The following is a 20750-nucleotide window of genomic DNA, read 5'->3' on the forward strand; positions in this document are numbered from 1 at the left end:
GAAGCTGATCCTAAATCTGCAGATGATGTCACTAAGGGGCAGCATGTAGATTAGGAAGAGGAGGGGGAAGGATGGAAACCTTGATGGCGCAGGGGTGGGAAAAGAAGCCATTGCTAGAGATGCTCTAGCTACACTCGGATAGATAAGAGTGATACCAAGCAAGGGTAGTTCCACCGAGCTGGGCAACGGAGGAGAGGCACTGGAGGATGATGGTGTGATGCGGTTGACCATGTCAATGGGAGGTTGAGGACAAATAATAACTATGGTCACATTCACAGAGAATTTCTATGGCCCCAGCAATTTATTCTGTTTATATCAAATATTTAAACACTATTATATTGTTTAAAAATTTAGTATCATAGATTTTCTTTTGCTGATTTTTCTCTCTTCTCCCGAAGGCACTGACTCATATTGTGGTACAGACCCACAAGCACTGTCCATCTTCCTGTACCTCATCAAAGTTACCTTTTCTTTGTGTAAAAGTCTAGGCGGTGTTGGTAGGTTACGTGACAGTGAAGAAAGAGAGCATCACAGCTAAACCTGATCATATGCTCATCCAATACGTATACATGTCTACTATCCAGGGGCGTTGTCATTGGACAGTGATCAGGAGAGACAATTCTAAATGATTTTCACCCTCCCTAGCCCAAATTGCTGTTGATTTCAAACATATATAATGGTTCAACTTTGAGCGAGCAGTTTATTCTGTTTCTGGTCAATTTTTATTGTGCTGACAGCAGCTGTTGGTGTGAACATCAGCTATTAGAGCATCACCGCTTATCTGCAAGCACATCTTGTACCCACAAGCAAATCTGGCATAAATTTAAATAAATACCCTTCACCCATTTTCAGAGGACTCTGGAATTGAGGGACATTTTATGGAAAAATAATCTAAGCAGTATGTGTGAGTATAGTAACAAATGGTGAGGAGTCCCACAATTTTTATCCTACATTTTTCATTAGTTCAAAATCTGAAACATCTGAACTACCGTGTGGAGCTCTGGTCATTTAAACCCAGCTCAAATACTTGTGAATACTGTAGTAATATGCAGTACTGCAGTCACAGGAGCCATGACTGGCCTCATCATCCCCTTGAACCAAACCTCTTGTCTACTTGGCATATATTCCCAACCTAAAGAAGATGCATCCAATGCTGTGACACAACCAATACCCAGTGAACGAACATGCACCTGTAGGACTTTGCTGATATACAAGCTGCGGTTGGAGCTAGGGAAGCACCTTGATGTCTGGGCACCTTTCCCCTACCACAAACTCCCTCAAATTGTACCAAATGTGGGGAGGTAGGAACCCCCTCCCCGCACCATCATCTCATTGAATGGGAGGTCCCATGCAATCCGTTACCCTCCTAAACTCCCTCCCGGCCCATGTGCTACCCAATTCGAGCACCCAATAAGCCTCCTGTCCCAAGCCACCCAACGGGAATGACCCCAGTCCTGTCAGAAACTGGTACTTTTCAATGTACATATGTGTAAGTGGCATATGGCCTGCAACATATGAGGCATTCTACTATGATCTGAAAAAGCATGTACTACTCATCCTAAAAATATTGCAAGAACAGTTACAAAGTACAAACAAAAGAAGGCAGTCAACATTTTAAACAGTAAAAGCAAATATTTACCCTTTTGTTTTTTCAGCTCATCACTTGATGCAGTTTTCTTTAATTTTTTTCTGGCATTTAATAGCTGCTTGCTGTCAAATAACTGAGGTGTGGGTAAACTGACAGATTGCAATATTTCTTTGCAGTCACCTGACTGAGTAGATTTCTCTGCTTGCTGCTGAGCATCAGGTGATTCCTCACAAACGGGTATTGGTGGAGGAGGAGGGGGTAGAGGAGGTGGGGGTGGTGGAGGTACCACAGCAATGTTGCTGAATTCTTCACTGCAAGGGCATGAAAGTGAAATGGGTTGCAACAGTTCAGGAATGGCATCATCTCCTGCCTGGAAAGAAACATACTTCTGTTCTTGTGCTGTGCTTCTCAATTCTGTTGCTCCAGTGGATTTTGTTCCCTTCTTTACTGGTGAGGTTTTCTCAGCTGTTCCTGGAAGAGACTGCGTTTGGTCTTTGCCAGCACAGGCCACTGAACCTGTACTATCTTTTCTTCTGCCATTTGTGAAACGTAGTCTTGTGGATTTAAGTACAACTTGCCCAGGGTACCTCTGAAAGAAAGATGAATGAAAAGGGATACATGAAATATCTGTAATATAGAGTTTTATGATACACAAGAAAACACAAATGCATTTCCTGCTCCACGCTGCTTTGGTATACCAAGCTGATTCAACCTCGATATTACAAAAAATTGCAAATCCTCCAACAAGACCTATATAGTGCTTTTTCAATTCCTAGGTTTTAATAATGTGCATTCAGAAATACAGATTGCCACTGTCACAGTAAATGGGAATGCAGTTAATACAAGTTTTATTTCAATCTATAAGCAGTCCCGGTGGGACTTGTGATCCCTGAAAAATATCAAAAGTTAAAATATACCAAAGTGAAAAGCTAAATCTGTTTATTTTCATCATTTTTTGCATTGATAATAGCTCCTCGCTAACATCTGGGGACTGTTGGGAGAGCTGTCCCACAGACCAGTCAAGCAAAAGCCTGACAGTTATACTCACAGATTCATACCCATTAGCCAACATCCCAGACTTCATCACCATTCCTGGATATGTCCTGTCCCACCGGCAGGACAGACCCACCAGAAATGGCGGCACAATGGTATACAGTCAGGAGCGAGTGGTCCTGCGAATCCTGTCCTACAACTTCATGATTTTGAACTAACTGACAAAATCAGATAGGCCCCAAGGATGAATGGTATGAGAAGCCGACAAAGTTCAAACTGCTGCAATAATAGATGCTCTTTGAAGAGTGGAGTTAAAGCACATTATTGGGGCAGAGTATAGGGGCCTTCGATCTGCATCTAACTGTACACAGGAGATGCTGACAATGGACACCCAAAGTCCAATATGTATGGCTCCCCAGTACTTTCATTCCTCACCCTGTGATGACAAAATTCACAAAAAAAATGTAATGGCAGTCTTGCAAACAGGTCAGCCTCATAGATTATGGGTTAAATGCAATAAAGCAAAAGGAGATAGCCTCACAAAATAATCTACAAAATAGGAAGGGGATAACATTCATTATTAAGTTTGCAAAATACTGTACTTGAGCAGCCTCCAGCAGTTCCTTTAAGATGGCATCAGTATCAAGAAAAAGCTGTTATCAGTAGAAGTGACCGTGAAGCTGTCAGATTATTGTATAAATCCAACTGGTTCACTAATGTCCTTAGGGAAGGAAACCTGCCATCCTTACCCGATCTGGCCTATATGTGACTCCAGTCCCACACCAATGTGGTTGACTACTAACTGCCCTTTGAAGTAGCCTAGTAAGCCACTCGGTTGTATCAAACCACCAGAAAGAATAACAAGAATAAAACCAGACAGGTCACTCCGCTGCGACCTAGGCATCGAATCACAACTAAGTCACACCCAGCCCAGTCGATCCTGCAATGTCCTCCTCGCTAACATCTGGGGACTGTTGGGAGAGCTGTCCCACTGACCAGTCAAGCAAAAGCCTGACAGTTATACTCACAGATTCATACCCATTAGCCAACATCCCAGACTTCATCACCATTCCTGGATATGTCCTGTCCCACCGGCAGGACAGACCCACCAGAAATGGCGGCACAGTGGTATACAGTCAGGAGCGAGTGGTCCTGCAAGTCCTCAAAATTGACTCCGGACCCCATGAAGTCTCATGGCTTCAGGTCAAACACGGGCAAGCAAACCTCCTGCTGATTACTACCCAGTGCCCTCACTCAGCTGACGAATCAAAGAAGCATACCGACAACTGGACAACCAGGAACACTACAGACGGTTACCCGCAGACCCGACCAAAGAACACACCCACCAGCTCAACAAACTGATCAAGACCTTCGATCCAGACCTTCAAAGCATCCTACGCACTCTCATCCCACGTACTCCCCGCGTGGGAGACTTCTACTGCCTCCCAAAGATACACAAAGCCAACACACCCGGACGTCCTATCGTATCAGGCAACGGAACCCTGTGTGAGAACCTCTCTGGATACATCGAGGGCATCCTGAAACCCATCGTACAGGGAACCCCCAGCTTCTGTCGCGACACTACAGACTTCCTACAAAAACTCAGTACCCACGGACCAGTTGAACCAGGAACACTTCTCACCACGATGGACGTCTCGGCACTATACACCAGTATCCCCCACGATGACGGCATCGCTGCGACAGCATCAATACTCAACACCAACAACAGCCAATCTCCGGACGCCATCCTACAACTCATCCGCTTCATCCTGGATCACAATGTCTTCACCTTCAATAACCAGTTCTTTACCCAAACACACGGAACAGCCATGGGGACCAAATTCGCACCCCAATACGCCAACATTTTCATGCACAAGTTCGAGCAGGACTTCTTCACTGCACAAGACCTCCAACCAACACTATACACCAGATACATCGATGACATTTTCTTTCTATGGACCCACGGCGAAGAATCACTGAAGAGACTACACGATAACATCAACAAGTTCCATCCCACCATCAAGCTCACCATGGACTACTCCTCAGAATCAGTTTCTTTCTTGGACACACGAATCTCCATCAAAGACGGACACCTCAGCACCTCACTCTACCGCAAGCCCACGGACAACCTCACGATGCTCCACTTTTCCAGCTTCCACCCTAACCGCGTCAAAGAGGCCATCCCCTATGGACAGGCCCTGCGAATACACAGGGTCTGCTCAGACAAGGAGGAACGCGATGGACACCTACAGACGCTGAAAGACGCCCTAGTAAGAACGGGATATGACGCTCGACTCATCGATCGACAGTTCCGACGGGCCACAGCAAAAAATCGCATAGACCTCCTCAGGAGACTAACACGGGACGCAACTAACAGAGTACCCTTTGTCGTCCAGTACTTCCCCGGAGCGGAGAAACTACGCCATGTTCTCCGCAGCCTTCAACATGTCATCAATGACGACGAACACCTCGCTATGGCCATCCCCACACCTCCACTACTCGCCTTTAAACAGCCACCCAACCTCAAACAGACCATCGTTCGCAGCAAATTACCTAGCTTTCAAGAGAACAGCGTCCACGACACCACACAACCCTGCCGCGGTAACCTCTGCAAGACATGCCAGATCATCGACACAGATACCACCATCACACGAGAGGACACCACCCACCAGGTGCATGGTTCATACTCCTGTGACTCGGCCAACGTTGTCTACCTCATACGTTGCAGGAAAGGATGCCCCAGAGCATGGTACATTGGCGAGACCATGCAGACACTGCGACAACGGATGAACAGACACCGCGCAACAATCGCCAAACAGGAGGGTTCCCTCCCAGTCGGGGAACACTTCAGCAGTCAAGGACATTCAGCCACCGACCTTCGGGTAAGCGTACTCCAAGGCGGCCTTCGAGACACACGACAACGCAAAATCGTCGAGCAGAAATTGATTGCCAAGTTCCGCACCCATGAGGACGGCCTCAACCGGGATCTTGGGTTCATGTCACGCTACACGTTACCCCACCAGCGAACAAATGTTATCTGTTTTTAATATAACGGGTCAGTTGCTGTCTTTTCTATGTTTCTACCTCTCTATCTCTGTTTTTTTTGTTTGTTGTTTTTTTTTGGTGATTTGTATATTCTGAGACCTGGCAGGTAACACCTGTCTGTCTGCACACTGATTGCCTTGGCAACGGGCAGTTGAAAAAACTGTCTGTAATCACCAAGCATTGTTCTGTGAATTATAAATGCGACTTCATTTCGAGGATTTCATTTCCACATCGTTCACCTGAGGAAGGAGGTAGCCTCCGAAAGCTTGTGAATTTAAAATAAAATTGCTGGACTATAACTTGGTGTTGTAAAATTGTTTACAGCTATGTAGGTGAACGTAGTAGTCATTTTGCACACAGCAAGGTCTCAAAAACAGCAATCACAGCAAGCTCCTGTGAACAGCAATGAATGTCCAGTTAATCTACCTTTTTTATGGTGTTGATTGAGGGAAGACAGTTGGGCAGGACAATTACTGGCTCTTCTTTGAAATGTGCTATGGGATCTTTTAACATTAAACTGAGGTGAATTCAGGGCAATGCACTATCTGAACATACAAAAAAGGAAAGGAAAAGACCAGCTGGTCCATCAAGCCTGTCCCATCCTGGCATGATATAACTTCCACATACCATTACACCCACCCATCACCGCCCCTTCCCCCTCCACGCAGTCACACAATCTCCTGGAAGAGGCAAAAATATAAAGAAAATCTCGTCAATTTAGGAAAAACCTCTCAATGCCTGAGGGCAATTAAGTAAGTTCCAAAAGACCAAGGTGACTGGGTAACACAACCCCCAGTGACTCACCTTCCTTCTATACATAAGAGTCATTTGTCACTCTCAGGAACTCGTCCTGCTCTCTCTTGAATGCTTGCAGCAAATCCACTCTTACTGCACGTACTGGCAACTTATTAGAGGTAGTCGACTTTCTGACAAAGCAAGTACCTCCTGGAACCAAACCTAATTTTATGCTTACTTAACTTATACTCATATCCCTTGATCCTCGCTAACCTATCTAGTTCAAATAGCTTATCTAACTGAACCAAATCTAGTCCTTCCATTATTTTATAGACTGTAATCATATCCCGTCAAAGTCTACAGGTTGCCAGAGTAAAAAAAAGTCCCAGCTCCCTAAACCAGTCCTAATACCCAGGTATCAATCTAGTGGCCTTTCTTTGAGCCTTTGCTTGGGCCTCGATACCCCCATATGAGGAGACCAAAACTGGATATAGTATTCTAGATACAGCCTAAATAATGTCTAATATAAAGAAAGGATAGTATTTCTTGCTCCACCATTTAATTGTCCTGACAATACATTCCAACACTTTCTCGCTTTCACTATCGGCTCATGGCATTGGTCATCAATCTTCAATGACTTGTGCACTATAATCTCCAGGTTCTTCTCCCACTCAATATCCTTGAGCACATAACTCTGAATTACGCATGCTTGCAGTTGCCACTAATCTAGTGCATCATGCTACATTTGTCTATATTAAAACATCTGCCAGACATGGGCTCATTCCCCCATTGCATCCAGCTCCATCTGCAATCTATTTTTTGCATCTGTGTCACCCACAAACTTGCGGCTAATTCTCCCAATGCCTTCATCAAAATCATAATAAAGATGGTGGACAGCAACGGTCCTAACACCAATCCCTGATGGACTCCATTAGCAGAACCACCGTCTGTCCACACACATGCAAGCAGTTCTTTATCCTACCCAAAACTTGCCCGCCAATCTCGCAATATTCAACCTTGCTTAGTGGCTTTTTGTGCGGCACGTGGACAGAAGCTTTTTGAAAACCCAGATACGTGATGTCGACCAGGCTTCCAACATCCACCAACTTTGTAACTTCATCAAAAAATGTAACTACGTTGGGTGATAGGAACTTCTTTTGCAGAAGTCATGCTAAAACCTCCAAATAACCCATCTCTTTCAAGGTAATCATATAGTTCATCGCTAATGATCCCTTCTAGTAATTTGCCTATTACTGGTCAAACTGATGGGCTTATAGTTTCCTGGTTCTGACTTCTAGCAAAGACTATATCCACATCTACTCTAACATTTCAATTTTAGCATCAACCCTATGTTGTTATTATTGGTAACCCAGCATTATCTCAATAGTGAAGACTGATGCAAAGTAGCCATTTAAAACCTCTGTATCCATATCCTGGGTCTCCACCTGAATCTTCCCTGTAGAATCATTTGATAGCCCTATTCAATCCTTAATGGTCCTCTAACTCCTAAACTAGCCAAAAAAAACTTTGCTATTACTACCTCACCTATCCACTATCTCCTTCTCCTGATAGAAGGTTTTGTTGCCTTCAACTGAGTTCAATACCTTTCCTGGTTTTCCAGAGTCATTTTTCTTAAACCTGTAAAATTATTTCTGTTTTAATCTAATTTATCTTTGGACATAACCAGTTAGCCAATAAAGGACAGTACCTCCAACAATGCAACATTCCCTCAGTACTGCAACAGAATGTCAGCCTAGATATTCCCCAAGCCCCGGAGTGGGGCTTGAAGCCACAACTTTCTGACTCAGGGTTGAAAGTGTTACCAGCCGAGAAGGCTGGCCCTTTTGCACTGTGCAGGAGTGAGAGTCACACGAGGATGCCTCTGACGTTGTGACATCACAAAACACAACAAATGGAGTCATCTCTTTATGTTTTTTAAAACCAGATGAACAATGGGATGATGTTGGTCCACTTCAACGGTGTGTGAAGGATATGTGATATTAAATAAGAACTTCAGAGTTAATAACCTTTTTATCAGCTGTGTTACCACACGAGAATTTGGAAATTAAAGATGTCTTAGTGGATATTCAGTTAATCCAGGTACAAGAGTACAATGTAGTCAATGATTCTCTGAATTCAGACACTCCTCACCTGTTTAAAATTACGGAGTCTATCCAGTGTTTTCTGCCGCTCCTGGCTAACCCATTTACTATTTTTCTCATCCTCCTGTTGATCATGCATCTGAAACAAACCGACGTACAATCTACAATGGTGTACAATATAGATTATACAGAACAAGCACATCTCAACTCGTCATTATATTACATTTCATGACAGACCAAAAAGCCCTTCAGTTGGATATTTGTGTTACTGATCACATTAAGTACTGAAAAACCGTTCCAAAAAAATTTTTTGAATGAAATTTTATGCTTAAGGTGAAGAACGTTTGTGCCTGAAAGAAAGAACTTGCCTTTATATGAAGTAGAAAGTGTTCATTTTCAGCATTCAGTATCAGCATCAAGCACTCTCAAGTCAGGTAAAGCAGTTTTTGATGCAGAGTAAAGCTTCCTCCACTCTGCCCAAACAATATGCCTCAGTCCGAACTCAGAACAGCACCAATGGGACATTTTTCCATTTTAAACACAGCCTTCCTGAATGAAACTGCCAATTTAGCACAATTAGGATTCAATTAGGGGAATTCTTCTGCAATACCTTTTTAGTCAGTAGACAGAGGAGACTTTATTCCATCGGTCTGGGCTGGATTTGAAAAGTCAGTTTGCTACCCAGTCCCATCAAAAAACATAGAACCATAGAAAAGATACAGCACAGAAGGGGGCCATTCGGCCCATCGTGTCCGCGCCGGCTCGAAGAACAACCAGGTGCCCATTCTAATCCAACCTTCCAGCACCCAGTCTGTATCCCTGCAGCTTACAGCACACTTTAGGTGCAGGTCCAGGTACTTTTTAAAAAAGAGTTGAGGGTCCTTGCTTCCACCACCAATTCGGGCAGCGAATTCCATACACCCATCACCCTCTGGGTAAAAAAGTTTTTCCTCATGTCCCCTCTAATCCTTCCGCCAATCAGCTTAAATCTATGTACTCTAGTTCTTGAACTCTCCACTAGGGGAAACAGGTACTTCCTGTCTACTTATCTGGGCCCCTCATAATTTTGTACACCTCAATCAAGTCACCCCTCAGCCTTCTCTGTTCCAAGGAAAACAACCCCAGCCTATCCAATCTCTCCTCATAGCTGCAATTTTCAAGCCCTGGAAATATTCTTGTAAATCTTCTCTGCACTGTTAGACTCGAATCTTTGGAGCAAGACCAGACGGAGATGGATTTGGATTTCTGTTCACAAGCCTATTTTTCCAGTCCAACAGCATTCTCTCCAGAGCAATTACGTCCTTCCTGTAATGTGGTGACCAGAACTGCGTACAACACTCCACGTGTGGCCTTACCAGTGTTTTATACAGTTCCATTATTACATCCCTACTTTTGTATTCTATACCTCGGCTAATAACGGAGAGCATTCCGTATGCCTTCTTCACAACCTTATCTACCTGGGGACCTCACACTTCTCCGGGTTGAACCCCATTTGCCACTTTTCTGCCCACTCCACCAACCAATTGATACCTTCTTGGAGTCGACAGCTATCCTCTTCACTATCAACTACACGGCCAATTTTTGTGTCATCTGCAAATTTGCCAATCATGCCCCCTACATTCAAGTCCAAATCATTAATATATACCACAAACAGCAAGAGACCCAATACTGAGCCCTGTGGCACACCAATGTAAACGGATTTCCATTCGCAAAGACATCCATCGACTTTTACCCTTTGTTTCCTGTTACTGAGCCCATTTTGGATCCAATTCGCCACATTTCCCTGTATCCCATGGGCTTTTACCTTTCTGACCAGTCCTTGTCAAATGCCTTACTAAAATCCATGTGGACAACATCCACTGCACTACCTTCATCAATCCTCCTTGTCACTTCCTCAAAGAATTTAATCAGATTTGTAATGCATGACCTTCCCTGAACAAATCCATGCTGACTATCCCTGATTAAACCATGCCTTTCCAAGTGACAGTTTATCCTATCTCTCAGTATTGATACTAATAGTTTGCCCACCACCGAGGTAAGGCTGACTGGCCTGTAATTGTTCGGCCTTTCCCTTGTACCCTTTTTAAACAATGGTAATACGTTTGCAGTCTTCCAGACCTCTGGCACCTCCCCTGTATCTAGTGAGGATTGGAAAATGATCCTCAGAGCATCCGCTATTTCCTCCCTGGCTTCCTTCAATAGCCTAGGAAACAATCCATCTGGCCCTGGTGACTTATCAACTTTCAAGGATTCCAGTCCCTCTAGTACTTCCTCTCTCGTTATGTTTACCTTATCCAATATTTCGCACCTCTCCTGTTTTAACTACTACGTTCGGATCATCCCATTCCTTTGTGAATACAGAGAGAAAATATTCATTTAAAACCCTACCCACATCCTCTGCTTCTATACACAAGTCACCCTTATCATCCCTGATAGGTCCCACCTTTTCCTAAGCTATCCTCTTGTTCTTAATGTACTGATAAAACACCTTTGGGTTTTCTTTAATCTTACTAGCTAATATTTTTCATGCCCTCTCTTTGCTTTCCTTATTTCCTTTTTTACGTCATCCCTGTACTTTCTATACTCCTCTAGGCTTTCTGCAGTATTTAGTTTTCTGTGACAATCATAAGCTTTCCTTTTCTGCTTTTTCTTGCCCTGTATACATCTGGACAACCAGCGGGCTCTAAATTTGGCAGTGCCGCCCTTTTTCTTTGAGGGATGTGTCTGCATTATACCCGTAGAATTTCACTTTTTGGTGCCTCCCACTGGCTTGCCACTGATTCCTCCTCAAGTAGTTGTGTCCTGTCCACTTCTGCCAAATCACCTCTTAGTTCTGTAAAATTTGCCTTCCCCCAATTTAAAACGTTTACTCCTGATTTAACTATGTCCTTTTCCATAATAATGCTAAAACTAACTGAATTGTGGTCACTATCCCCATTATGGTCACCCACTGTCACTTCACCCACTTGCCCATCTTCATTTCCCAGGACTAAATCTAGAATTGCATCCCCTCTTGTTGGGTTTGTCACGTACTGGCTAAAAAAGTTCTCCTGGACACCGATCAAGAATTTTGCGCCCTCTGTGTCCCTCACACTGTTTGAATCCCAGTTCATGTTAGGGTAGTTGAAGTCCCCTACTATTATTGCCCTCTTATTTTTGCACTCAGAAATGTGCTTATATATTTGTTCTTCTATCTCCCTTTCGCTATTCGGGGGTCTATAGTACACTCCTAGTAATGTGACTCCCCTTTTTTATTTCTTAGCTCAACCCATATGGCCTCGATTGATGATCCATTTAGAATATCATCCCTTCTCACAACTGTAATTGATTCTTTAACCAATAATGCTATTCCCCCTCCTTTTTTTAATCACCCACTTTATCCTGCCTGAAAACTCTATATCCAGCGATATTGTGCTGCCAATTATCCCCCTCTTTAAGCCAGGTTTCTGTTACAGCAATGATATCATGCTGCCATGTGTCTATCTGTGCCCTTCACTCATTTGCTTTGTTTGTAATACTCCTTGCATTGAAGTATATACCCTTTAACCCCGTCAAATTCCTGTGCTGAACACCATTTAACCTTTGCTTCTTTTGCCTTTCTGAGTCACCAACTATGTCACTAACTGCTTTTCTACTTCCCATTTTCTGGTCTGAATTTGTCCTATCTGTACCTGCCCTTTGGTTCCCATCCCCCTGCCATACTAGATTATACCCTCCCCAACAGAACTAGCAAATGCCCCCGAGAGGATATTGGTCCTGGTTCTGCTTGGGTGCAACCCATCCAGCTTGTACAGGTCCCGCCTTTCCCAGAACCGGTCTCAATGCCTCAGGAATTTAAACCCTCCATCCTACACCATCTCTCAAGCCACGCATTCATCTGGTCCATTTAGCAGCAATTCAGTTTTTTTAAATGTTATTTTTGGGGTGAATTTATGTTCTCATCAACACATGTGTTATGGAAGATTTTTCTCTCAGCGTCAAAGTCAAGCAATCCGTCTTTTCTCTTTCAGATGCTGATTAAGTTGAGCACTTCTCGGAATTTGTTTTTATTTCAAGCAATCCAGGCCAGGTACAACATGGATTGAATGCAGAGTAAGACTCCCCCTGCACTGCTCTCCTCCTGGGTAGAACAACTTTCATTTATATAGTGCTTTTAATGTAGTAAAACGTCCCAAGACACTTTTCACTGGAGCGATTACCAAACAAAATTTGACACCGATCCACATATGACCCCCATACCAGCAGTGTGACATTTCCATTTCCCACGTCAACTTTTGAGCAAGACTGCCAATTTCAAAGACGTAACTTATTGCAGCTTCAAGGAATAATCTGAAAAGGAGAGAGTTCTGAAGAATTTATGCCCTAATCTTATATGCCCTAATCCCTTGCAGGGAGGTGTACTGTGGTGTTCCCCAGGGATCGGTACTAGGGCCACTGCTTTTCTTGATATATAATAATGACTTGGACTTGGGTGTACAGGGCACAATTTCAAAATTTGCAGATGACACAAAATTTGGAAGAATAGTGAACAGTGAGGAGGATAGTGATAGACTCCAAGAGGATATAGACAGGCTGGTGAAATGGGCGGACACGTGGCAGATAAAATTTAACGCAGAAAAATGCGAAGTGATACATTTCGGTAGGAAGAACGAGGAGAGGCAATATAAACTAGAGGGCACAATTCTAAAAGGGGTACAGGAACAGAGAGATCTGGGGGTACATGTGCACATATTGTTGAAGGCAGGGCAGGTTGCGAAAGTGGTTAAAAAAGCATACGGATCCTGGGCTTTATAAATAGAGGCAGAGAGTACAAAAACAAGGAAGTCATGATAAATCTTTATAAAACACTGGTTTGACCACAACTGGAGTATTGTGTCCAGTTCTGGGCAGCGTACTTTAGGAAAGATGTGAAGGCCTTTGAGAGGGTACAGAAGTTTTACGAGAATGATTCCAGGGATGAGGGACTTTAGTTACATGGATAGACTGGAGAAGCTGGCATTGCTCTCCTTGGAACAGAAAAGATTGAGAGGAGATTTGATGAAGGTATTTAAAATCATGAAGGGTCTAGACAGAACAGAGAGAGAGAGAAACTTCCCATTGGCGGAAGGGTCAAGAACCAGAGGACAGATTTAAGATGACTGGCAAAAGAATCAAAGGTGACATGAGGAAAATTTTTTTTACGCAGTGAGTGGTTATGATCTGGATTGCATTGCCAGGGTGGGTGGTGGAGGCAGATTCAATCGTGGCTTTCAAAAGGGAACTGGATAAGTACTTGAAAGGAAAAAATTTGCAGGGCTAGAGGATGGGGATGGGGGGTGGGGGGGGAGGGGGAGTGCGACTAGCTGGATTGCTCTTGCATAGAGCCGGCATGGATTCGATGGGCCAAATGGCCTCCTTCTGTGCTGTAACCCTTTCTATGATTCTATGAAAAGACACACAATGTTATGGCTATTTTTAAGAAATGAGAATTCCTTTAAAACCATTCAAATATAAATATCTCTACCATTCATATAAATGACTGTAGTGCCACAGTATCACTGCGCAGCTTAACAGTACATCTCTTCAGTACCAGAGAGCAGCAGTGAGAATGGTGAGACCTAGCTACCAGAGGACCACAAATAAAAGGACACAGAGAATATTACAAATGGAAATTTAACACACCAGCTGTACACCATGATGTGTTCTGTACTCCTCTTCACTTTGTTTGTGCTGCTTCATTTTGTCATTGTGGTTTTCAATACAGATTTCCTGTAAAAATAAGTAAACATTAGAAGGAAAATTAATACAAAACTAAAGAAAACCTGATCCCAATCAGACTGAACTAATATCTTCAAAAGTGTTCTGTTGTACAATCATTAAATTAGTGAGAGGGATCTGAAAAATGAGCAACAACTTCTCTGTCCAGCAATAATGGTCCTTATCTTGAAAATTTCTTTAGCAGGAATGAAGAATGAAAACTGAGATGCATGGGGCAATCTCAAAACCAGCAATGTTTACAGCAACAAGTCACAAAGGAAAGATAAACTTTTACCTCTATGTAAAGGGCAAAGTTTTAAAAAAAAACACTGGAGGACACAATTATAAAATTAACAAGGTTCAAGCAAAACTACAGTTGAGAAGAAACTTTCCCCCCTTCATGGAGCAATAGGACAGACTCCTAGTAGGAACAGATAATGGAGCAATGTGAAAATTTCAGAAATCAGCACATCTGAAAATCTAAAGCAAGGTGCCAAATTCATTTAACTTGCAGCCCATTTCCATGTTGACCAGCAACACAAAGGTATCAGTATTCCCATCTCCAAAGGATGACACACAGGACTTATCATTAACAGTCTTTTTGTTGGCAATGTCCCCTCATCCTGAAAACAAAAGGTTTCGGCACATTATTTTTTTTTGTCTCTGAAAATTTGTTTCAGGAACTAAGTGACAGAAAAGAAAGAAAACAATGGGGAAGGAAAAAAATGAGAAAAATGAATTAGAGAAACAATACAAAAAAAAACCAGAAACAAGAAAAACAATTGAAAAAAAACAGCATCAAGGAGAAATAAAGAGAGTAAACAGAATCTCAGATCAATTTATTCCTGTATGTATGAAAGTGACAACATAAAATTACAGGAGACTATTTCACATTGTTTGTTGCTGTATTCACATTTTATGGATGCTGGAAGCCAGAAATAAAGTGTGATGTACAGGAAAACTTGCAATGATAATGGGAGTAACGCAAAACCTAAAGTGGAGAACAGTGGAATGTAGAATTTATTTCATAAGGGAGAAAAACATAATAACTAAGTCAGAAGTATTTTGTCAAGATCTTCAAGATAAGTAAAACCAACGGTCCCTCAACCCCAACCTCAGAAGAACCCTAACTCCACCAATGTAACATTTCCATTTCTATTGGGACTTTCTTGTGTTAGAACAAAGGAGATTTCGGGTGGTGTTCAAAATTAAGACAGAGAAGATAGAAACAGACTGTTTCCAGTAGTTGACAGACAAGAAGGAGGGGACATAGGTACAAAATTAAATGCCAGAAAATTAGGAGAGCAGGAGCAACTTTTTTTTTTAACAAAGAGGGTTGAGACTATGGAATGTTAGTGATTGAAGCAGAGACCAAATCAACATTTAAGAATAGATTAGGTATGTGGTTGAAGGAAGAGGGAATAAAGGAATATGGCATCACAGCAGGCAACTAGGATTAGGACTACTCATATGGAGGATAAACTCAAACACGGACTGGTTGGGCTAAACAACCTGTTTCTGTCTTCTAATTTCTATGTAATTTCATGCTGTATTTCACCATGTCCCACAGAATCTTCTGTGTACATAGCATGTGATTTTTTAAAAAATTAATGTTTTTAATGAGGACTATTATCAGGCATCAAAAGGTTAATCTGAGCTTTCTCTCTCACTGCTATCCAAAACTACCACCATGCTAAATGGGATAGATTCAGAACACATCTAGCAGCTCAAAACTGGGCATCCATGAGGCGCTGTGGGCCATCAGCAGCAGCAGATTTGTATTCCAGCACAATCTGTAACCTCATGGCCCGGCATATTCCTCACTCTACCATTGCCAACAAGCCAGGGGATCAACCCTGGTTCAATGAGGAGTGTAGAAGAGGATGCCAGGGGCAGCACCAGGCATACCTAAAAATGAGGTGCCAACCTGGTGAAGCTACAACACAGGACTACATGCATGCTAAACAGCGGAAGCAACATGCTATAGACAGAGCTAAGCAATTCCACAACCAACGGATCAGATCAAAGCTCTGCAGTCCTGCCACATCCAGTCATGAACGGTGGTGGACAATTAAACAACTAACGGGAGGAGGAGGCTCTGTAAACATCCCCATCCTCAATGATGGCAGAGTCCAGCACGTGAGTGCAAGAGACAAGGCTGAAGCGTTTGCAACCATCTTCAGCCAGAAGTGCCAAGTAGATGATCCATCTCGGCCTCCTCCCGATATCCTCAGCATCACAGAAGCCAGTCTTCAGTCAATTCCATTCACTCCACGTGATATCAAGAAATGGCTGAGTGCACTGGATACAACAAAGGCTATGGGCCCCTACAACATCCCAGCTGAAGACTTGTGCTCTAGAACTAGCCGCACCTCTAGCCAAACTGTTCCAGTATAGCTACAACACTGGCATCTACCCAACAATGTGGAAAATTGCCCAGGCATGTCTTGTCCACAAAAAGCAGGACAAATCCAATCCAGCCAATTACCGCCCCACCATTCCACTTTCAATCATTAGCAAAGTGATGGAAGGTGTTGTCGACAGTGCTATCAAGCGGCACTTACTCAACAATAACCTGTTCACCGATGCTCAGTTTGGGTCCCGCCAGGACCACTCGGCTCCAGACCTCATTACAGCCTTGGTCTAAACATGGACAAAAGAGCTGAATTCCAGAGATGAGGTGAGAGTACCTGCCCTTGACATCAAGGTATCATTTGACAGAGTGTGACACCAAGGAGTCCTAGGAAAATTGAAGTCAAGGGGAGATGGAGCAGGGGGAAAACTCTCCAGTGGCTGGAGTCATACCTCGCACAAAGGAAGATGGTAGTGGTTCTAGGAGGCCAATCATCTCAGCCCCAGAACACTGCTGCAGGAGTTCCTCAGGGCAGTGTCCTAGGCCCAACCATCTTCAGCTGCTTCATCAGTGACCTTCCCTCCGTCATAAGGTCAGAAATGGGGATATTCGCTGATGATTGCACAGTGTTCAGTTCCATTCGCAAGCCCTCAGATAACGAAGCAGTCCATGCCCACATGCAGCAAGACCTGGACAACACCAAGCAGCTCAACACCATCCAGGACAAAGCAGCCCGCTTGATTGGCACCCCATCCACCACCGGCACACCGTGGCTGCAGTGTGTGTACCATCCACAGGATGCACTGCAGCAACTTGCCAAGGCTTCTTCGACAGCACCTCCCAAACCCACGACCTCTACCACCTAGAAGGACAAGGGCAGCAGGCACATGGGAACAACACCACCAGAACGTTCCCTTCCAAGTCACACACCATCCTGACTTGGAAATATATCGCTGTTCCTTCATCATCGCTGTGTCAAAATCCTAGAACACCCTACCTAATAGCACTGTGGGAGAACCTTCACCACACGGACTGCAGCGGTTCAAGGCGGCTGCTCACCACCACCTTCTCAAGGGCAATTAGGGATGGGCAATAAATGCTGGCCTTGCCAGCGATGCCCACATCCCATGAACGAATAAAAAAATAGGTGACATTAATCTTGAAGAATGAAAAATTAGATTCATAGGGCAGTCTCAAAACAAAACAGGAAACATTTTCCTGATCCTACACCTGGGTAAACTGGAGCAGCAAATACAGGATAATCAGGCAGTTTGGAGTGCACACCGGTCATGGAGCTCATCTGATTTTTCCTTCCCTTTAAATTTCGGATAGGAAATCAAGCAGGCATCCTTACAGGCATGCACTCTAAAGCTTCCATTTTTAAATTTTTATTCTCAGGCTATGGATGTTGCTGGCACGGCCAGCATTTATTGCCCATGGTGGTGGGCCTTCTTCTTGAACCACTGAGCAGCTTGATACAACTGAGTGGCTTACTAGGCCACTTCAGAGGGCAGTTCAGGGTCAGGCACTTTGGTGTGGGACTGGAGTCACACATGGTCTAGACTGGGTAAGGACAGCAGGTTTCCTTCCCTAAAAGGAAATTAATGAACCAGTTGGATTTTTGTGACAATCCGTCAACTTCATGGGTCCCTTTTACTGATACTAGCTTTTTATTTCCAGTTTTAAAAAAAAAAATTAATTCAAATTTTCAAACTGCCAAGGTAGGATTTGAACTCAAATTTCTGAATTACTAGTTCAGGCCTCTTGATTACTAGTCCAGTAACATAACCATTAAACTACTGTCTCCTAATCTCCCATCATGTTTAAAGTGCTAAATCACAAATGAAAGAAACATTTTTACCTGTGTAATTCTATGTAAAATACAAAACAAAATACTTTTAAAAAAACTACCAAAAGATATCAGTACAAAATTAAAAAGCTCAAGCAACACTAAAAATAAGAAAAAACTCTTCCACCTTTTCTCCATAGAGTAATGGATACGTGGAACAGACTCCTGGCAAAAGCAGTTAACATGTCAAGAAAAAGAATAAATAGATGGTCATAAATGGGACTGGAGGTTACAGGGATAATTATACACAGAAGATCTATCATTCCACATCCTCTGTAGTAAAATTAAAATACATCATATACAAGGTCCAATGGTTGGAAACAATACAAGCACAGATAGTCTTAGTCATAATAAAATCACATGCAAGTGAAATAAATTCTATCTATAAGCAGGAGAGAACAGTTTATTTATAGTTTTAGTGGAAACACAATAGCCCCGATATTTTCAGCTATGAAGAGAGACTGGGAAGATTGGGTTTGTTTTCCTTGGAGCAGAGGAGGCTGAGGGGGGACATGATTGAGGTGTACAAAATTATGAGGGGCACAGATAGGATGGATACTAAGGAGCTTTTTCCCTTCGTTGAGGGTTCTATAACAAGGGGACATAGATTCAAGGTAAAAGGCGGGAGGTTTAGAGGGGATTTGAGAAAGAACTTTTTCACCCAGAGGGTGGTTGGAGTCTGGAACTCACTGCCTGAAAGGGTTGTGGAGGCAGGAACCCTCACAACATTCAAGAAGCATTTGGATGAGCACTTGAAATGCCATAGCATACAAGGCTACGGACCAAATGCTGGAATATGGGATTAGAGTAGACAGGGCTTGATGGCCGGCGCGGACACGATGGGCTGAAGGGCCTCTATCCGTGCTGTATAACTCTATGACTCTATTACCAGGGAGGCGGGATGGCAGCGGGGGGACAACTGGGCGCGTGGGTAACCCGCCTAGTGAAATCTGTCCATTCCCCACACTTAATGTGGCTTCCAGGTTTCCCGTCGGTAACCTGCGCAGCGGGCAGACTGCGCACCCGCATCACAGGCTGTCAGCTGGAGGAGCTCTACTTAAAGGGGCAGTACTCCAATGCTGCGCCTGCAGCAAAGAACCAAAATTATAGAATGGAGCAGCCCAGGGGAAAGGCTGCTCCAGATTTACTGATGCCTCACTCCAGGTCTTACTGGATGAGGTGAGGAGGAGGAGGGATATTTTCTAACTGGTGGACGGGAGGAAGTGGCCTGTCTCTGCCACCAAGAAGGCCTGGCTCGAGGTGGCAGAGGAGGTCACCAGCAGCAGCAGCAACGTCTCCCACACATGGATCCAGTGCAGGAAGCGCTTCAATGACCTAACTAGGTCAGCCAAAGTGAGTACACTTACTCATTCTCCTACACTCCGTCTTCCACATCACTGCCCCCACCCCCCCCCCCCCAACTCATTCTGTACATGCCAACACTACTCTATCATATTACTCCTCACACCCACTCAAAGCTCATCCTCAACTTACCTGCACTTATTCACCTCCCCAGTACTCATCCCACCACTACCACTCAACATGGATTTATGTTTCTAATTCCAAACTCATCTCTACTTGGCTGCACAGAGAGAAGAAACTTTTATAGAAATGTCTTCATGGGAGGACATACATCAAAAGTTTTATTTGAATCCCTACATTTGACAGTTTTGTTTACAGGCAGCTAAATTCAATTAGTTAATGAATGAAGACTTTATCAAGGACTCAAGTTCTGAAGTACATATAGCTCGACAAAAGATTTTTATTTAAATTGCTTGTTGTTAAACATGAATCTGTGCCTAACGAAGCAGCAAAGAAAATACAGCTTTACTTAGTTACCGAGGATCTGGCAAGTGGATGAGTTCAGTTGACTGAGACCCCTACAGGGGGTTGGTTTCTTTGGGAAAAAATCCCAATCAAAACACCAAGATTTCAAAACTGCTATATTTTTTAAGTATTTGCTTTCAGTTGCGCTTTCTGGTCAGCTCATTTTGCTGCCAGTCAGCAATAGTGACTGACAAGAAAAAAACAAAAAGGTACAAATTGAAAGGACATGCTTTATGAGCAATCACAACTCTCCTGATACTTTCCTATTGTCAAAGTACGCTGGACTTTAAATTGCCTGGAACTTAAAGCTTACAGGCCAGTTTGTCAGTGGGAGGCATTTCAGCTTCAAATCTGTGAAAACCTTGTAGTATTACTCAGGAATAGTGTGAGCGCATCATGAGGAGGCAGCCTTGAACCACTTTAGTGTTGCATTTGATTCAGTATAACTGCACACGGCGTTATGCAGAATTTAAAAAGTTTCCAGATTGAATCAGGAATGTTTTAAGTTATATTTTTAAATTA

The 20750-nt window shown here is 43.4% G+C and overlaps 1 protein-coding gene across 1 annotated transcript in view; it reads right to left on the reverse strand.

Annotated features, from left to right (window-relative positions):
- Window positions 1-20750, reverse strand: part of jmy (junction mediating and regulatory protein, p53 cofactor) — a 133498-nt gene that overhangs the window by 11699 nt on the left and 101049 nt on the right. The window contains exons 7-9 of the mRNA XM_067982657.1: window positions 14125-14211; window positions 8513-8602; window positions 1640-2177 (exon numbers count right to left, since the gene is read on the reverse strand). Of these exons, the coding sequence (XP_067838758.1) occupies window positions 1640-2177; window positions 8513-8602; window positions 14125-14211 (715 nt within the window). The remainder of the gene's footprint in view (window positions 1-1639; window positions 2178-8512; window positions 8603-14124; window positions 14212-20750) is intronic.

Source organism: Heptranchias perlo, chromosome 4, assembly GCF_035084215.1.
Source record: "Heptranchias perlo isolate sHepPer1 chromosome 4, sHepPer1.hap1, whole genome shotgun sequence".
In the NCBI taxonomy this organism is placed as follows: domain Eukaryota; kingdom Metazoa; phylum Chordata; class Chondrichthyes; order Hexanchiformes; family Hexanchidae; genus Heptranchias; species Heptranchias perlo.